Below are 16,611 nucleotides of genomic sequence, written 5' to 3'. Positions count from 1 at the left end.
GGTGACAGGGACTGCCTGCGGATACCAGTCGACTTTGTTGTCCGTCCCTCAATCAGCGTGCTTCCATAGCACTGCCGTTGTTATCGCCTCCCCCCAAGACCCCTCCAACGCGCGACTCTTGCGCGACTTGAGTAAGTGCTGTACAGTGCCTGTTGGCTTTTTCCAACTTGCCTTCCCTTGATCTGCCCTGCTGCTCGCGCAAGCCAAAGTGGCCGGGCCCGAGCCGCCAGCTGTACCTGGTGGATGTATACGTGCCTCTAGCTATTGCTGAAGTAGGCATTACGTCCTCGCTGGCTTACTTACATATGTGCATACCTACTTAATGTACCATCTGTCCGACGTTGCCTGCAAGATGCAGCCCGTCAGCAGCAATATATGTCGCTGTTTATCTGTCTGGCACGCAATGGGCATTTTGCCCTAACAACTCCTCTTTCTTACCAAGCCTATGAAACACGGCTTACTGACTTTGCATCATAGAAAATCGGCACTCCTCAACTCCTCTATTCACCAGACCATCCAGGTGTGTTGGTCGGTTCCCAACGGCGCGGTACTCTGGACCGAAAAAAAGGTGCGCGGCGGCTCACTTCCTTTTTCAAATCTCTTACACCCTTCCCTCCCAAAGCCTTATCCGGCCTTTCCATCTGCAACGATACATCTGCCTACCTACCACCAGTTCATGGCTTAGCGGGCATGCCTTTGGAAACCGGTGCACCCCTCGCCTGCTAGCAAGGCCTGCCCCTCTGCCCAGCACACCATCACTACTCCATCCCATCCCATCTTGTGTAGCTTGTCTTCGGGCCTTTCCTATTCTCTTTCCCTCGTCCCTTTTCGCACACACCTTCTCCACGTTGGAGTGGATGACTAGTGCCTCCACCTATGTCCCCAAACCAACGTTGTGGCATGCGCGTCGCATGTGTTTCTGCGAGCTGCATATTTCGGCGCCGCCAAACCGTTGGCGATTTGTTTCTTCTTTTCTGCCCCTTCTCCTCCCTCCCCGGAGCGAAAGGAAGTGCATAGGACTAGATAGCTTGAAGAGGTGCGTCCCGTTGGGCTCTGAGTTGGAGTGCTAGGCACACCCTCCCGAAACTGCCTTGCGCCGCCACCAATCAAGGCTGGCAGGTTTTCCTGTCGCTCGTTTCTGATCGCTGAGCTGGTCAAACGGGAGTGGGGCCGTAGCTCGTGCATATTCCGTCATGCATGCCAGCGCATCAAGTGGTGGCCCAAGGCGCGAAAATGAGCAACTCCACCCATCCATGTCTTTCGCATCATCCGAAAAACCCCCATCTTATACTTAACGTAACGGTTCTAATGCTTTTGGTTGGATAGGCCCCGCCGTCATATAGTCCAGTATTACGGAGAGAAGAAGAATTCTGGGGAAACTTCCGCTCAAGCTGTTTCGCCAGGACTATTGATTTTCGCAGACGACATTTGATAGGCACATCGTTTGTTTCTGAACGACAGCCCCATCATTGGACAAGTCCACGCGTGGCTGCTATACTGAAAGCCCGGCTTGCTCTTTTCTGACTTCCCACCTCCGAAGCAACCACCGCTCAGCCACACGCACGCACACACACACACACACACACATTCGCCCCGCGTCAGGGTCTGAAGCCATCTAAATCACATCGCCTCTTGCATATGCCGTGGACCGGAGACTTGCGCTGTGCACCTACCACATCGACGACTGCCAGCTCATCCACGCATATCCAATAGATTGGGTGCACATCTCGCCCACTCGCGGCTACCTAAGTGACTGTGCCCAACTGCAGCCATCCTTCGGGACCTTTCTTCTACTGAAGAACGACGTCAATCTCCAGTTTTGCAGTTTTGCCTTCGCGACTGCATATACCGTCGTGCACGTACGCAGCTTATAGCTCCCACGCACAATTCAGCTTCTCGACCCTGTAAATTGGTGGGCCGGTTGTTTCCATCTGTATAACGCGACAAGAGACATCAACCGTTGGTTTGGTATCACGCGCATCCCCGCCGCCTACTGCACCATCAGTTCCCAAGAATGATGGAGTACGCTCAATATCAGCAACCTCAGTCGGCGCACTCACAAGGACACATCCAACCTGGTTACACAAATACAACAGGCGGGAATACCATCACATCTCCGACCAGTCATACCATACCCCATCACGGCGTTCAGTCGTCTCCCATCCTCCCCAACCAGCACCAACCAGCCACTTCTGGCCAGAATCACAACATGTACCAGACGCAGTACAGTGTTCCCCAGCAGAACATGCATTATGGCGTCCCCGGCATACAGGCCGCGGCAATGGCCGCCACTGCCGCCGCCGCTGGGGGTACGGGTTACAGCAACTACATGCCCTCGGATCCAAGCCTGCCACAAACGTCACCGAGGATGGGATCTGGAGTTGGCGGCAAAAAGGACGGAGTTGGACCGCGGTCGCCACAACAGATGAGTCAAATGCCATCAGGCCGCCGCCTAAGTCAAGTTACGAGCCCAGGTCTGCCGAACACGCCCATGTTGAACCACAACGCGCGCTCTACAGTGCCACAGCCCCCCATGCCGCCTGCGCAGGCCATGCCGCCCCCGCAATCGCCTGAGATGACGGCCGTTGCTGAAGAATCACCCTTGTACGTCAATGCCAAACAGTTCCATCGCATCCTGAAGAGAAGAGTGGCTCGGCAGCGGCTGGAAGAGGCATTGCGCCTGACCAGCAAAGGCCGGAAGCCATACCTTCACGAATCGAGACACAACCACGCCATGCGCAGACCTCGCGGCCCCGGTGGTCGTTTCCTGACGGCGGAGGAAGTGGCCGAGATCGAGAAGGGCAAGGGTGATGGCAAGACGGACGAGCAGGCCGTGGCGGACGTGTTGGCGAAGGCCGGCACCAAAAGGAAATCGGAAGCCAGCCTGGGCCAGCCCCATAAGAAGGCGAAGCTGGAGACGGAGAGCCCGGAGGAGGAGGAGGAGGAGGATGCCGAAGACGACAGCTAGAGGCGGTCGGTTGGCGACAAGGGATCGAACCGCAGGAATCCTGTTGGTTCACGTTATGAGTCACGACGTTTCTGATTCGAGCCAGGATATATTTTTTCTCTCTGAGCATCCGCAACGATGGGTGGGGGAGTCCTTGTGTTTCTAGGGAAGCGTAGCGCTGCGTTTTGAGACTGTTTTTAGTGGACAGGTTGGGGCGAGTTACCAAAAGACCTCCCGCAAGGGGGCTCTCTCGCATATTGGCCAAAGGAGAATTAGCATCATGACAGGGAGCGCCAGGACGTTCGCTCTCAAAGGCTTTCCTAAACGTTTTCCACCATCGCCCACGCGATAAGGGTCTTTTTTTCTTTTCTTCTTCTCGTCTTGTCATTTTCTTACTCTTTCTTTTGATACGATTCTCGTCTCTTGCATTCTCCCCGCGCAGATGCATTCGCGTGGGAGGGCGTACTCTGCCGGACAGGAGGGACTCTGCCTCCTGACGGCCTTTTGGGATTCTTTTTATTTAGGAGTGGACAGGTGGAGGGATACGAATGAGATGAATGGAAGGATACCCCACTTTGCTGTAGCTTGCGCGACTTCTTATTCTTTTTCATGTTCAGTACTTGAGATGGTATATGGGAGGCCTTTGTTGTTTTCATCTTTTTCTCTCCCTCTTTACCCGCGGTTCTTTTCTCACGCCTGCCCGCCCGCCCGCACCAAGATCGGGCTCTCCGTTGCACGTACACACTTTACATGCATGATATGGATCGCATGAGTCTGACTCGGGCGAGGCTTGACTTGCGAGATAGCCGGGCCAAAATTACACACGGCACACGACATCTACCCTAGGCCATTACCCCAATTGGAAATGCAAGTGGTAGCAGAGGTGGCATGATTCGTTGGATCTCCGGCAAAGAGGCATCGAGTTAGGTCCAATTAGGCCTTGCGCCCAATGAATGGGTTTCACTTCCCATTGGCACCGTCGAATCGAACGGTCCAGATGGAGCCCCGGGGTTTGGATACATCAGATCAGATACAACCAATCTAAGCGGGAACACCCTCCCTCTACCCTCTACTCTCTTTTTCCTGCTTATTTGAACCAGACTTTCTCCCTCTCCCTCTCCCTCCCTCCCTCCCTCTCGCTCTCTCTCTCTTTGGTCGAGCGGTGGTTTAATGTTTGTGACAGCCATACTTATGTACCTACATGCCTACCTACATTATCCAGGAACTGGTGTGGTGTGAACGCCTGCTTGGGGTGAGATGAGTGAGCAAAAGACAAGAATAATACCAACACAAAGAAGTACAGCCAAAGTTAGGCAGCAACCAGAGACTGTGGGTGGGCAATTCAATGAATGATATACTGGTATGACAATAAACAGGTACGTCAAGTAGGCGATTGCAATATTTGTAGATACCTACTTAGGTAGGTCAACGTATTGGCTGCCAAGATTTGGCAGGAAGCGGGTTGGTGTCTAATCACGTGACGCTGCTGGGGACCCACCCTCTCGACCGTTCCATCGATCTTGGGCCACTCTCGCCCCGTCCGTCTCCCGATGGCATCAACCATCGCCAAGGAAACCACAAAGAGTCGCTGCCACTCCATGATTACTACTACGCACGCCCGGTGTTGTCGTTGTTGCCCTCTTCGTTTTCTTTCATCTCCATTCCCTTCTGGCCCAAGGGGAAAAGCAAGAGAAGGAAAAAGCCACCCGCCAACATGCTTTTCTTCAGGTAAGCAAGCACAAACACACGCACCAACCCACCAAGGCAGCATATATCAAAGGATGACGTCTCACGTGCCCTCTGCTTCAGCTTCTTCAAAACCCTAATTGACAACGAGGTCACCGTCGAGCTCAAGAATGACATTCAGATCCGGGGGACCCTGAAGAGCGTCGACCAGTACCTCAATATCAAGCTCGACGATATCCAGGTCCTCGAGGAGCTCAAGTACCCTCACTTGGTATGTTGTTTCGCTGTCGCCCTCCTTCTCTGGCGCCTCCCTTCCCCCTCCCTCTACCTTGCTGTGCGAGGAGAAGTTGGACTAGGAAGAAGAAAAAGTCCAGCTGGAACTAACGAGGCAACTGCCAGAGCTCGGTCAAGAACGTCTTCATCCGCGGCTCGGTCGTGCGTTATGTTCATCTGCCCCACAGCGCCGTCGACGTCACCTTACTCGAGGATGCCACGCGCAGAGGTAAGTGTTATATGCCCTTGCAAGCATGCTCTCACCCGTCATTCGTATCGCTCTTGATCAGGAACTGCCCACTGACTCCCCCCTCCAGAGGCTGCCAACCAAGCCGCCAAAGCGAAGTGATGAAGTGAGCTCTTCCCACAGCTAGCTGGAAACGCCATTTCACACAAAGCGATGAACATGCAAGAGGCCCGGGGTATTTTGATGTACAGTCCCATCCGAGACTTGTGGCCGTGAGGCACCATCGGCTCCCCCGGGGAAGGGGGACCTGAGCGCCCTGATGAGAGCCGAGAAACAAGGGCTAAATGGCTGGCAGACCAGAAGATTTTCCGGGCACAGAAGGGTTTTTGTCTTCGTCTGCAAAACCGCGGGCTGCTATGGGCTGGACAGAGGTAGATTAGTTGGGCGCCATGCCTGCCCTGGACATGAGCTCCATCGGGGGACGAGGAATATACCCGCATCTATGCCGACTCAAATATCAATTCTTCTCTTGGCCAGGAAGTCGCCGAATTGAGCATTGTACACCAAAGTTCTGCCATATCTCGTACGACAACGTCTACTGGCTCCCCCGTCACATCATAGATAGGGTCGGTGGCACAACTGCTAGAGGGCCGACCTAAGGAGCACACAGCGCTGATGACCGGAATCAAAAGATGCCTGTCCATGTGAAGCAAGCATGTGTCGACTGTTCAAATGATCCCCCCCACATGTCCTAATTCGAAGCGCGTAGATTTCAATACACCAAGCGGCAACTTCTGCACCACCACAGGGCTGCAATACAATACAATGCTTAAAAGTATATAATATATACACAATTTGATTTTTACATTCATAACAAGGTATATCCGTCCTATGCTGTACACAAAGTATTTGGTTTAGTATCCTTACCAACTGACCCAACCGCCTTTGCCGTCCTTACTGCCCCAGAGCTCGTCTTCATCTACGCCCTGGTGTTGGCTGCCCTTGTCACTACCACCATCCCCGTCCTCCGTCTTGGTTTCACCCGCCCCCTCCGGTAAGACCTTCACGACCCCGCCCCGCCGCCTCTCCGCGATCCAACGGTCGAGCCAGCCCTTCATGCGCTTCCGGCTCGCCTCGCTGCCGACGTTGACCGTGGGCACGACCTTTTCGATGCGCAGCGCCATGGTGAAGAGGGCGAGCTCGCGGAAACTTGAGTGCTCCGAATAGGGAACGCCGAAGCACATGGCCTCGCGCGTGCTCCCGCGCTGGGCGGCGAAGTCGCGGGGCCCGAAGCGCGTCCGCCAGGCCGGGCCGTGCAGGACCTGGGTCGAGGGTACCGACGAGGGCTGGACATTGACGTTGACGCTGCGGGCCGTCGAGGTCGGGGACCGGAAGTTCCAGCCGCTCGGGCGGAAGCCGACGATGCGGCTGAAGTGCGGCTTGTAGCCGTTGAGATACTCCTGCAGCGTCTCGGCCCGGATTTCCATCAGCATCTGCATGTGCACCTGGGCCTCGCGCGGGTTGGTGGTGAGGAGGGCGGTGAGCTCGGGGTCGCCCAGCTGCTTGATGATTTTGATCTTGGACGCCGAAGCAAAGATCCTGGTGTTCAGGGCCTGGGCGATGGCCTTGCAGATGCGCTCCTTGCCAATCGAATAGGTGCCGCAGATGACCAGGAGGCGGTGTTTCGGGTTGGCTTTCGTGTCGTCTTTATGCTTGCCATCCGGGGCTTCGTTGCCCTCGGAGCCCTTGGTAAAGAAGTTGCTGACCGAGGTGGTCCCCTTGGGCCCCTTGAGGGCCTCGAATGCATCATCCGTGGCATTTGGGTCCCCCGATATCGTTTTGCAGAATTCTGCACAGGCACTGATAACCATTTCCTGGGGTGGGAAGGAGTAGCGCGGGTTGAGATATGTCGTGTCGAGATAGCATATGTCGATCTTCTGCTGCCTCGTCTTGCCAGATATCGAGTCGACAACATCAGGCTTCAGCAGAGGGTGCGCAATATGAGCCTGACAGGCACGGAAATCCCCACAGTGCAAAATACGCTGCGTTCTTGGAGCCGACTTCTCGAAGAGGAACAAAGAGCTTCCAGGGCAATGGTTGGCTGGTATCATGGTGACGGTAACGCCTTCGGTGCCTGGTATCTCGACCTGTTCGTCAAACTCGAGTTCAACCACCCACTTGGCAGCTGTCCGGAGTTGATTCTTCACCAGACTACCTGTCACCTTGCTGCAGTAGATCGGGCCGTGCGACCAGCTGGCCGTCAGTCCGATATAGTGATCGCTGTGGAAATGGCTCAAGAAGTAGGCGCTGCATCCCTTGACGGCGCCGTATCGGAACGCGTCCACGCAGATGCAGAACCCCGGCATGATCTTGTAAAAGGGGCAGGTCCGCTGATAGGCAGGCTTCCCACGAGAAGCCGTCTCGGTAGCGGCAGCCGAAGCCCAAGCTTCGTCTTCGGCGTGAGTCGACATCAGCTTACTGAAGGCAGAGGTTGGTTTGCCGGCCGATTTGCTGCCCAGTTCTATCGGGTTTGCTTGCCCCGGTCTCGGGACAGCGGCTCGCGAGAACCGTTTGCTTAGATCCGAAGATTGGACACTGGGTTCCGGCGGCGGTTTAGCCGGTGGCTTCGGTGGCGGTAAGGGGTTACCATCAAGGCACGCATTCACATGTACCGAGGCATGCTCCACCGACAATCCGGCGAGGCTGGCGTTGCACAAGGGGCAACTTGCAGTCGCATCTCCTTCGTTGGGAGAATTGGGGGAACCTTCTCCTGCGCCGTCGGGCGCTTGATCCATGCCATCTTCAGCCTCGAGACGCGCCTGCTCCTGCATGTAGCGCATGGCGCGGTACTCCTCGCCGTCGTCGAGCTCGTCGTCAAACAAAGCCTCCATCTCGTCCATGTCCTTGAAATCGTCATACACCGAGTCCTCAGTCTTGATCTGCGGAAGCTCGGGCACGACTGCACAACTCTCGTCCCTTAGCAAAGCGGGTCTGGGGGGTTCATTTGCGGCGCGGTGTCTTCCTCTAACCTTGTCTTCCCCGGAGAATCCATTGGGGTCTCTTGTTTCGGCGGCGATGCCTCCAGGGCCGAGTCCGGTTCGCTGTCCGAGTCGTCTAGGAAAGGGCCTTTCTTTGCCTTTGTTCTCTTGGCCCTCTTGTGCGACGTCGAGGTGCCGGTGCCTGCAGCAGTAGCCGGGTCATCGGTTTCCTCGCCGTCGTGGCTCATTTTCCGTCGTTTCGACGAACCGACGTCCTCATTGAACCTCGGCTCGGGCAGGGGGTCGTCATCGGGCTCGGCATGGTGGATATCGTCGGCCGGTTGCTCCTCCAGTTTCGGGCGTATCGGCGACGAGAGCGCGGCATCGGCGGCGGCAGTGGCACCACCCACCGAGGGATCGCCTATGAAAAGCGGCTCTTCGACATGGACCTTCTTGAAGAAATTCAGGATGTTGCCGTTGGCGGGGAGCAGTTTCTGTTTGGAAGCCGACGTCTTTCCGTTGGCTTGGGGAGGGCCAAAGTTGAGCTTGGACTGACGGGGGTTCGCTGGTTTGGCCCGCGCCGTCCTGGCTGGGGGCATTTTCGATTATGATGGGCTCCTGTTGCTTTCGTGTATTCTCCTCTCGACCTATGTGTCACGAATCATGCTGCGCATGCGCCTCTCTTAGCAAAGCGTTTCGGTGAAATGAATGGTACTTGAGGGTAGGTGATGTAGAAATTGGGTGGTGGCAAAGATATGTCCCATTACGCTCACACTCACACGGTATGGTAAGTAGGCTGTAGGTACTTACTGACCTGTTAGGTCCTACCTAGGTTAGCAATTTAGGGAACCTGCCCCCTCCCCCCCCCACTAACGTCCAGTGCTTACTCCGGACCTTGCACGCGGGACCTGACGCGACAAAGAAAACGCCAAGTCACGGGATCCTTGGTCCAGTGCGGCAAGTGCTCATTCCCACATCAACCCAATCCATCAATGTCCAGCACATGTACTAACTACATCAGAGATAGGTCACGGGGGGCTCCAGTATCTGGGATATCAATATTGCTGTTCCAGCAGTTTTATTCTTCAAGCAGTCCACAATCTTTGGTTGCTGCCGAATTCGTAATGCCGTAATCTACTTTTTATCCATGATGAACCTTCTCGTTCTCCACGAGCACACCAGTCTGCTCACTCGTGCTGCTGGGTGCGCTGCTCTGTGCCGTCTTCTCCTTCAGGCCACCCTTGCCCTGTCGTTGCACCGGCGCCTTGCCCGAGAAGTAGTTGTGGATATCTTCCGTGAACTCGTCGTCATCATCCTGCATGTTGCTGGCCTCGGGGTCGTCCCGGGAAGCCTCCTTCTCGGCCCACTCGGCACGCATGTCCTCAATCTTGCTCTTCGTGTCGATGTCAGGGTGGTAGTTCTTGCCGACACCCATCAGACGTTCCCAAAGCGACAAGTGCTGCGGGTGGATGGCGATGCCGTGATATTCCTTCTCGCGGCCTTCCAGAATGTACTTCCACCGGCGCTCCTGCTCCTTAAGGTCGAGACCGGTGGTGTCCGGAAGCCACAAGAACGTGATCAACATGCCAGCAAGGCCGAACCAAGGCACCACGTAGAACTTGGTCTGATCGTCGATGTAGTTGTAAAGAACCGACGCGAGCAGAGCTCCGGCCTTGCCCATGCAGGCGGAGAAACCGTGGGCACTGGCTCGGATCTGCGTGGGGAACACCTCGCCGGCAACCAAGAACGTGACCGAGTTGGGCCCAAACTGGTTGAAGAACGAGGACAAGAAGTACATGGCCTGGAAGGAATGGATACCCGCCGGGCTGGTGTAGTACGAGTAGTTGGACATGGGGATGACGAAAGTGATGAAGCAGACGAGGAATCCGACCTGCTGCATCAGCTTGCGGCCGTACATCTTGTTGTCGATCATGAATGACGCCAAGTAGTAGCCAGCAAGCGCCACGACAACGTTGATCAGGTTCCAGCGCCAAGTCGTCCAGAGGTTGCTCTTGCCACCGCTGATGACAGCGATGAACTTACCCTGGAACAGCTTGTTGCCGTAGAAGAAGACATCGTTGCAGAACCAGCCGGCGGACGTGGCAAACAGTCGGCCGCCGAAGTTGCTGCAAGTCATCTTGAGCGACTTGGCATCGTAGCCGGTGACGTTGGCCTTCTTCTTGGCCTTTTCGAGCTGCTTGCCGGCGGATCGCATCTTGTAGGTACGGAAGTACGCCAACCAGAGAGTGCCGATGGCAGGAATGGCGAAGGAGAGTCGGAACACCCATTGCGCGGTGATCTGGCTGTACACGGGGCCCTCGCCGTATCCTCGGTTGAAGATGACCAGCAGGACAATGAGAATGACCTGGTTGAAGAACTGACCCCAACCCTGCATCAGGAAGGCCATGGTGACCTTGCGGCCACGGTGCAGACGATCGTCACGGGTCGACAGCTTGCCCGAGGAAACGGCATTCTCCATGGAAGAAGTAGCCGTGATCGGGTATTCACCGCCAACACCGAAACCTGTAAAAAATTCCCGGTTAGCCACGAATTGGGAGACTAAAGGGGTAGAGAGGACACCTACTGTAGATGAAAAGAGACCAGGCATAGCAGATAACCCAGCCCTCCAGAGTGGTTCCCCAAGTGGCGGTCAACATGATCAGACCCAGAAGCATGATCAAGGCGTCCTGAATCAGACCCCATCGTCGACCAATCCAATCGCCAATAATCTGCAAACAGAGTTAGTATACTGCGGCTTGGCTTTCTTTCAGCTGCGGTTGTTTGTTAGGGAGTACTCACGCCAACAGCGACCTGGCCAATCATGATACCAATAACTTCAAGATACGTCACCGCAGCGACCCAGTTTGTGCTGCACACCTTGTGGTTGCCCCAGCAGTCGGGCCAAACCGACTTGAAGAGGGGCTCGAGGTTGCCGATGGAGAAGAGGACGTAGCCTTCCAGACCGAGGCCGGCACCGGGGAGGACAGCGTTGCGGAAGTACCAGGCGATGGGGCTAAGGGGGTCCTTTTTGAACATGCTGCCGACGGTCCGGAGCTCGGACATGGTCTCGGCATTGTCGACCTGGCGGACGAAGCGCCAACGCTTCCAGAAGGGGAGGTCGGCCCAGTAGATGCCCTCGGGAGTGTAGGAGTCGTCGGGGTGTGTGAGGTGCTTGAAGATGTCCTTCTCGTGGTCCGTGGCAGGCGCCGCGTGCTGTGGGTAGTGGTCATGTTCGGTGCCGGTGGCGGGACCATGGGGGACTGGGATCTCCCCGATGGGAGGGTCGTGTTCCCGGTGATGGCGGATGAAGGAAGCCATGCTGTCTTGCGTGGTGTAGGACACTACACAAGACGACGGGACGGGTTGGTAGGGGAGGGATTAGGTGGATATATGAGTAGGTTGTGGTTGTTGTTGAACGGAAGAACAAGCGAGCCTGTTCAGAAGTGACAACCGGCGGGATTAAATGTCAGGACGCCTAGAGAGTTGGGCGGTACCGGGAGCCGAAGAAAGTTTGTCCACTGGCCCAAGGAAACGGAGAAGAGGATCGAGGCCAAGGAATCAGGAGGACGTCTCGGCCATTATGTACTACCCGCTCGAGGACCGCTGAAGGTTAGCAGGTTAGGGTGTGTGAGGGTGTAAAGCGGACCTGGCGGCGGATCCGAGGGGGACTAGATATTGAACTACGCAGGTTACTAGACAATCAGTCTCCGGTTATAGAAGCACCGAGGCAGGCAAATGGTTACCCATCAATCCATCGCAGACCCCGGCGGCATGGCCACAGTTGGAACTACTGCGGAGCTAGCTTTTTTTCGCAACGAACCCAGACAGTATTCGAGATCCCCCACACCCAGGCGGCCCAGCCATTATCCATACCATCTCGCCATCTGCACGACCAAGACCAAGACCGGACGAGCTGCATGCAACATGGGACCATGCTGATACCGCGAGAGTTCCTGCCGCGTCCAGCTCGCCGCTTGGCAAATCAATGGGCATCGTGCTTGCAGAGGATCAGAGTCAAGCGGTCGGACGACAGGGAATCGGCGCCCAGACAAGACCAACGGGAGCAGAATGCTTGTTTCCTGGCTGTGCACATGACGTCTTGGGTGCAGCCCAAAACCGCACGGAAATCATAAGCAAAGAAAGGCGTGCAATTGCAATTGCCCATTACGGACTCGGTCACCAGAGTTTCGAAAAGCAGACCAATCGGGCAGGGGGTGGTTGTCTGAGCCGCAATCGAGTGGGCTGGCGTCAGAGTGAGGATTTCTTCGACGGCCAGACAGCCGTTCATTTTTCTTCGTCGTTATCGACAAGTCTGTCTACTGGTAGGGATGGTGTGAGGGGACTTTTGGGCCAATGGGCAGCCAGCAAAGCAACACGTGTGGCTGTCTTTGGCTTCGGGAACACAGTCGGGAATATGCGAAAAGAGAAAGAGGAAAAAAAAGAAAAAAAGGTGCAGCGAATGTGTGTGGAGCTGCCCTGGAGGACCCCTGCTAGGCCCCCGCTTGTTCAGTGGAGTGCCCTGTGGGGTCCCAGCCAAGGGCGACTGGCTGGGCAATGTTACCAGAATGTACCGCAGCTTAAGGTTGCGCAGGACTGATGGCAGGCTCTGATTGGTGACATCACAACGCCAGCACGCAAGCCCGTCCCCCGCCCAGCCCGCCTCGTCGAAAGTTCTTGCATTTGCATCTGCATCTCTGACTTCCAGCTTCCAGCTTGGCACGCAGGCTGTGAGATGCTCGGGACCTCTTGGGGCCTCTTGGGACTTCTTGGCCGCTGCCGAAGAGGCAAGTGGTCGTGTGCTCGTTTCTGCTTTTCATCTCGTATGTTGGCTTCGGATGCTATGCCATGCGGGTGCGGATTTTTACCGGTTCCCCCATGTGTGTGTGTGTGTGTGTGTGTGTGTCGTAGTCTAGCGAAATCACGTTGCCAGCCATACCCCATCCGGCCAAACCAGCATTTTCCTTCAATACAAATCTCGTCGGCAAACCGTTTTTGACAGGGATGGAGGAGCCGTCCAGTCAGTCCATCACACATTGATTACCGATCAACAAAGCCCCAGGGCCCTGGGTTGTATGAGTTATTAGCCATCAGCCTATCAATGCCTGATGAGATGTATGTACATCTGTATGCCAAATCACACACGGACGGGGGACTGGGGACGGGGAATTAACTGCTGATGCTCTGATCCCAATTCCTCCACGTACCCCGCCAATCTGGTGTCGACGAGAAGGGGCCAGCAGGGCAGCTAACGAACCCCCCACGATGCCCCAAGACAAAACACGGCCTTCTTAACCCGTCATGGACACCGAGCACAACCTGGAGGTGGTTCAAGTCAAGTGCGGATATCTGCCTCGCTGCAGGGCTTTGGGTTGCATGGGTCTGGCGAGGCCCGAAAGCCCCCAATGCATGCTAACAAGTGCGGCAATAACCAAAGGCCTAGGTACATACTTTACATATGCATGCCACTCTGCTTTAAGCCGAGTCTGGCCATCAAGCGAAGTCTCGGGGCAGCAGCAGTCGTGCAGTTCCTTTTTCTTTTTCTTCTTCTTCTTCCTGGTTTGACCCTTTCTGTTGCGTTCTTGTGGCCGCGACGGCTCTTGTCCGTCGTCGTTTCGGGTAATTAGTCGCGTGATCATGCTGACTCCTTTTAATCCACTCCAGTATGGCTCGGCGGGTTCGTGTTTCCGACATTGGAAAGCAGAGCACGTTTGGCCCAAGGCAGAAGGTAAACGGGCATCACCTTGCCGTCTTGGCCAGGTCTGGAAAACTATAGCAAACCCTGACAGATCTTGGTAGATCCTGGGTTACCGTTGTTCAGACCACCGCTGCAGACTATATGTAGTAAGGAGGGAGCACGTGGGTGAGACATGGTGTACCAAACATCAGCGTGAGCAAGATGCAGATTTGGGTTGGAAGTTGCCGCCGATCGTCTTGTCATGCTGTTTGTGTGTTTTTTTTCTTTTTTTATTAATGCAGTTTTAGCAGCTGAAGCCCAGGATGTCCCTGCAGTAGTCGTCCTGATTTGGCGACGAACCTCGAAGGCTTTTGGCAAACACTCGGTCGATTAGCTGAGTAGGTAAGGTAGCTAGCCGGCCATGTGAACTGGTGGGAGGCAGAATCAGCTTTCAATCAGGTACCGAATGTTGGACACTGGATACTGCTGTGAGAACGGACAAAGATATCATCTCGCACTACACAACACATCTGATCTTTCTGAGATCTGGTCGGTCCCGAATCTGTGTACCTGCTACGTTGTAGGTATGCATTCTAGTCAAGGAGTTGTAGTTACTAGTGATGATGTTCTTATCGTCTCGTATCACCAAAAGCCGTGTCGCGAGGATAGGATGCATGCCTATTAATAGCCCCGTGCGTATTTGCATTCCTGCCTTGTAACTAGTCATAATTGTTGACCGACACACACTCGACACTCAGTAGTAACATGATGGCTGCCGATTGACGATCCACAAAAGCACTCGAGGAGGACCACGTGCTTTCGCGTTTCCTGCAACCCTTGCAGGCGCGCCTCTTCAACTCCGTCATCGAAAGCCCAACCCTTTTACGTGCCGCGACAACTCCGCGCTTGCCTTGATCCATAGCAACACCAATTGCGGCCTCTAACAAAGAGTGAGGAAATAAAAACCACACATATTTCGGCCAAGAAGAACAATGCCGCCGCGCCAATCGCTGCGTTCGCGCCGCGCCGTCGCCGAAGTCAAATCCGAGACGCCCGAAGTAGAAGACGCCAAGGCTTCGCGCAAAGCGAGACCGACCAAGCGCAAAGCTGCCGCGGAAGAGGACGGCGACGAGGTGGGCCAGGCACCACCAGGAAAAGACACCAAGCCGGCCAAGAAGACCCGTACGGCAAAGACCAAGATCGAAGACATCATGCCTCTGGCGAAGCGTACCGCCGTCGCATCTCTCAAGCGGGCCATGTACATCGGCGCCCATGTGAGCGGCGCAGGCGGCGTCCAGAACTCGGTCCACAACGCCGTCCACATCGGCGCCAACGCCTTCGCCCTCTTCCTCAAATCGCAGCGCAAGTGGGACAATCCGCCCCTCGCGGCCGAGGCCCGCGACGCCTTCCGCAGCCTGGCCAAGGCGCACGACTTTGACGCGCACCGCCACTGCGTGCCGCACGGCTCCTACCTCGTCAACCTGGCGGCCGCGGACCGGGCCAAGGCCGGCCAGGCGTACGCCTCCTTCGTCGACGACCTGCACCGCTGCGAGGCCCTGGGCATCGTCCTGTACAACTTCCACCCGGGCAACACCAACGGCGAGGACCGCGCCGAGGCCATCGGCCGCATCGCCGCCCAGCTCAACCGGGCCCACAAGGCCACCAAGGGCACCGTCGTCACCGTGCTCGAGAACATGGCCGGCCAGGGCAACGTCATCGGGTGCCGCTTCGAGGACCTGCGCGACATCATCGCCCAGGTCGACGACAAGAGCCGCGTCGGCGTCTGCATCGATACGTGCCACACCTTCGCCGCCGGCTACGACCTGCGGTCCCCGAGGCCTTCGCCGAGACCGTCAAGGCCTTTGACGACGTCGTCGGGAACAAGTACCTGCGCGCCTTCCATCTCAACGACAGCAAGGCTCCCTTCAACTCCCACCGCGACCTGCACGCCAACATCGGCACGGGCTTCCTCGGCCTACGCGCCTTCCACAACGTCATGAACCATGAGCCCTTCCAGGGCCTGCCCATGGTCCTCGAGACACCCATCGACCGTAAGGGCGCCGACGGCAAGTCTGTTGAGGACAAGCAGGTCTGGGCCGACGAGATCAAGCTCTTGGAGAGTCTGATCGGCATGGACCCCGAGAGCGACGAGTTCAAAGCGCTGGACGTCAAGCTTCAAGCTCAGGGGGAGGGGGAGAGAAATAAACTGCAGACCCAGGCCGACAAAAAGGGGGCCAAGGATGCAAAGAAGGCGGAGAAAGCTGCCAAGCCCAAGGCGGGAGCTGTGACCAAGAAGAAAGCACCCGCTAAAGGAAAGAAGAAGGCGGCCGAGTCCTCGGAAGGCGAATCGGATGCATCGTAGTCAGAGTAACCAATTGATACGACTTCGAATCACCTCTGCATACGTCTTGGAGGCACCGCAATTATTATTAACTGCCGTCAGCTATTCCGGAAGAAACTGCTTCGGATGACGTGATGAAAACGGACATCTTTGGGGGTTTACTCTAATGTATTATGGATTCGTTAAGCGAGCGCTCACGAAGGGTCATGTAGGATTACGAAGGAAGGTCTAAGCAAGAGAGAATAGCCACAGGCGTCTTGACAAACGGCTCTAGGGTATAGGGGGTATTATATTTGGCTCATGCTCATTATGTACAACAGCAGGGGACCCAGGCAGGGTCGGCCCTCCCTCCACTGAATGAAAGAGTAAAAAAATGTCTAGAGAATAAGTAATGGGTATTCCATGGTGTATGTGCGTGGGCTTCCGTCCCCGTTTTCTTTTGTCTGAAAATCGTCAGGGGCCAGACATGCTGAACATGTGTCCCTAGGAAGATCAAGATATGACCCAAACACACTCCCTCCTTCT

General features: G+C 55.7%; 5 protein-coding genes across 5 annotated transcripts; 3 read left to right on the top strand and 2 right to left on the bottom strand.

Annotated features, from left to right (window-relative positions):
- Positions 1-2,017: 2,017 nt before the first annotated feature.
- On the top strand, positions 2,018-2,968 carry PG986_007253 (CCAAT-binding transcription factor subunit B; the record flags this gene model as incomplete). Its single annotated transcript, XM_066843475.1, has 1 exon — positions 2,018-2,968. The coding sequence occupies one exon, from the start codon at positions 2,018-2,020 to the stop codon at positions 2,966-2,968; it is 951 nt and encodes a 316-aa protein (XP_066699587.1).
- A 1,693-nt stretch (positions 2,969-4,661) lies between these two features.
- Positions 4,662-5,255, top strand: PG986_007252 (uncharacterized protein; the record flags this gene model as incomplete). The annotated part of the gene is made up of 4 exons (XM_066843474.1): positions 4,662-4,675; positions 4,757-4,904; positions 5,033-5,135; positions 5,224-5,255. The coding sequence occupies 4 exons, from the start codon at positions 4,662-4,664 to the stop codon at positions 5,253-5,255; spliced, it is 297 nt and encodes a 98-aa protein (XP_066699586.1).
- A 761-nt stretch (positions 5,256-6,016) lies between these two features.
- Positions 6,017-8,670, bottom strand: PG986_007251 (DNA repair metallo-beta-lactamase-domain-containing protein; the record flags this gene model as incomplete). Its single annotated transcript, XM_066843473.1, has 2 exons — positions 6,017-8,084; positions 8,123-8,670. The coding sequence occupies 2 exons, from the start codon at positions 8,668-8,670 to the stop codon at positions 6,017-6,019; spliced, it is 2,616 nt and encodes an 871-aa protein (XP_066699585.1).
- Positions 8,671-9,212: 542 nt separating this feature from the next.
- On the bottom strand, positions 9,213-11,389 carry PG986_007250 (major facilitator superfamily domain-containing protein; the record flags this gene model as incomplete). Its single annotated transcript, XM_066843472.1, has 3 exons — positions 9,213-10,594; positions 10,656-10,800; positions 10,871-11,389. The coding sequence occupies 3 exons, from the start codon at positions 11,387-11,389 to the stop codon at positions 9,213-9,215; spliced, it is 2,046 nt and encodes a 681-aa protein (XP_066699584.1).
- Positions 11,390-14,737: 3,348 nt separating this feature from the next.
- PG986_007249 (xylose isomerase-like protein) lies at positions 14,738-16,107 on the top strand (the record flags this gene model as incomplete). The annotated part of the gene is made up of 2 exons (XM_066843471.1): positions 14,738-15,526; positions 15,583-16,107. 2 exons carry the CDS (start codon positions 14,738-14,740, stop codon positions 16,105-16,107), a joined length of 1,314 nt encoding a protein of 437 aa, XP_066699583.1.
- Positions 16,108-16,611: the final 504 nt, after the last annotated feature.

Source organism: Apiospora aurea, assembly GCF_038362705.1.
Source record: "Apiospora aurea strain CBS 24483 chromosome Unknown utg000005l_segment0_segment0, whole genome shotgun sequence".
NCBI classification, from domain to species: Eukaryota; Fungi; Ascomycota; class Sordariomycetes; order Amphisphaeriales; family Apiosporaceae; genus Apiospora; species Apiospora aurea.
The sequence above is the reverse complement of the archived record's forward strand: the minus strand, read 5'-3'. Positions and strand labels throughout refer to the sequence as shown.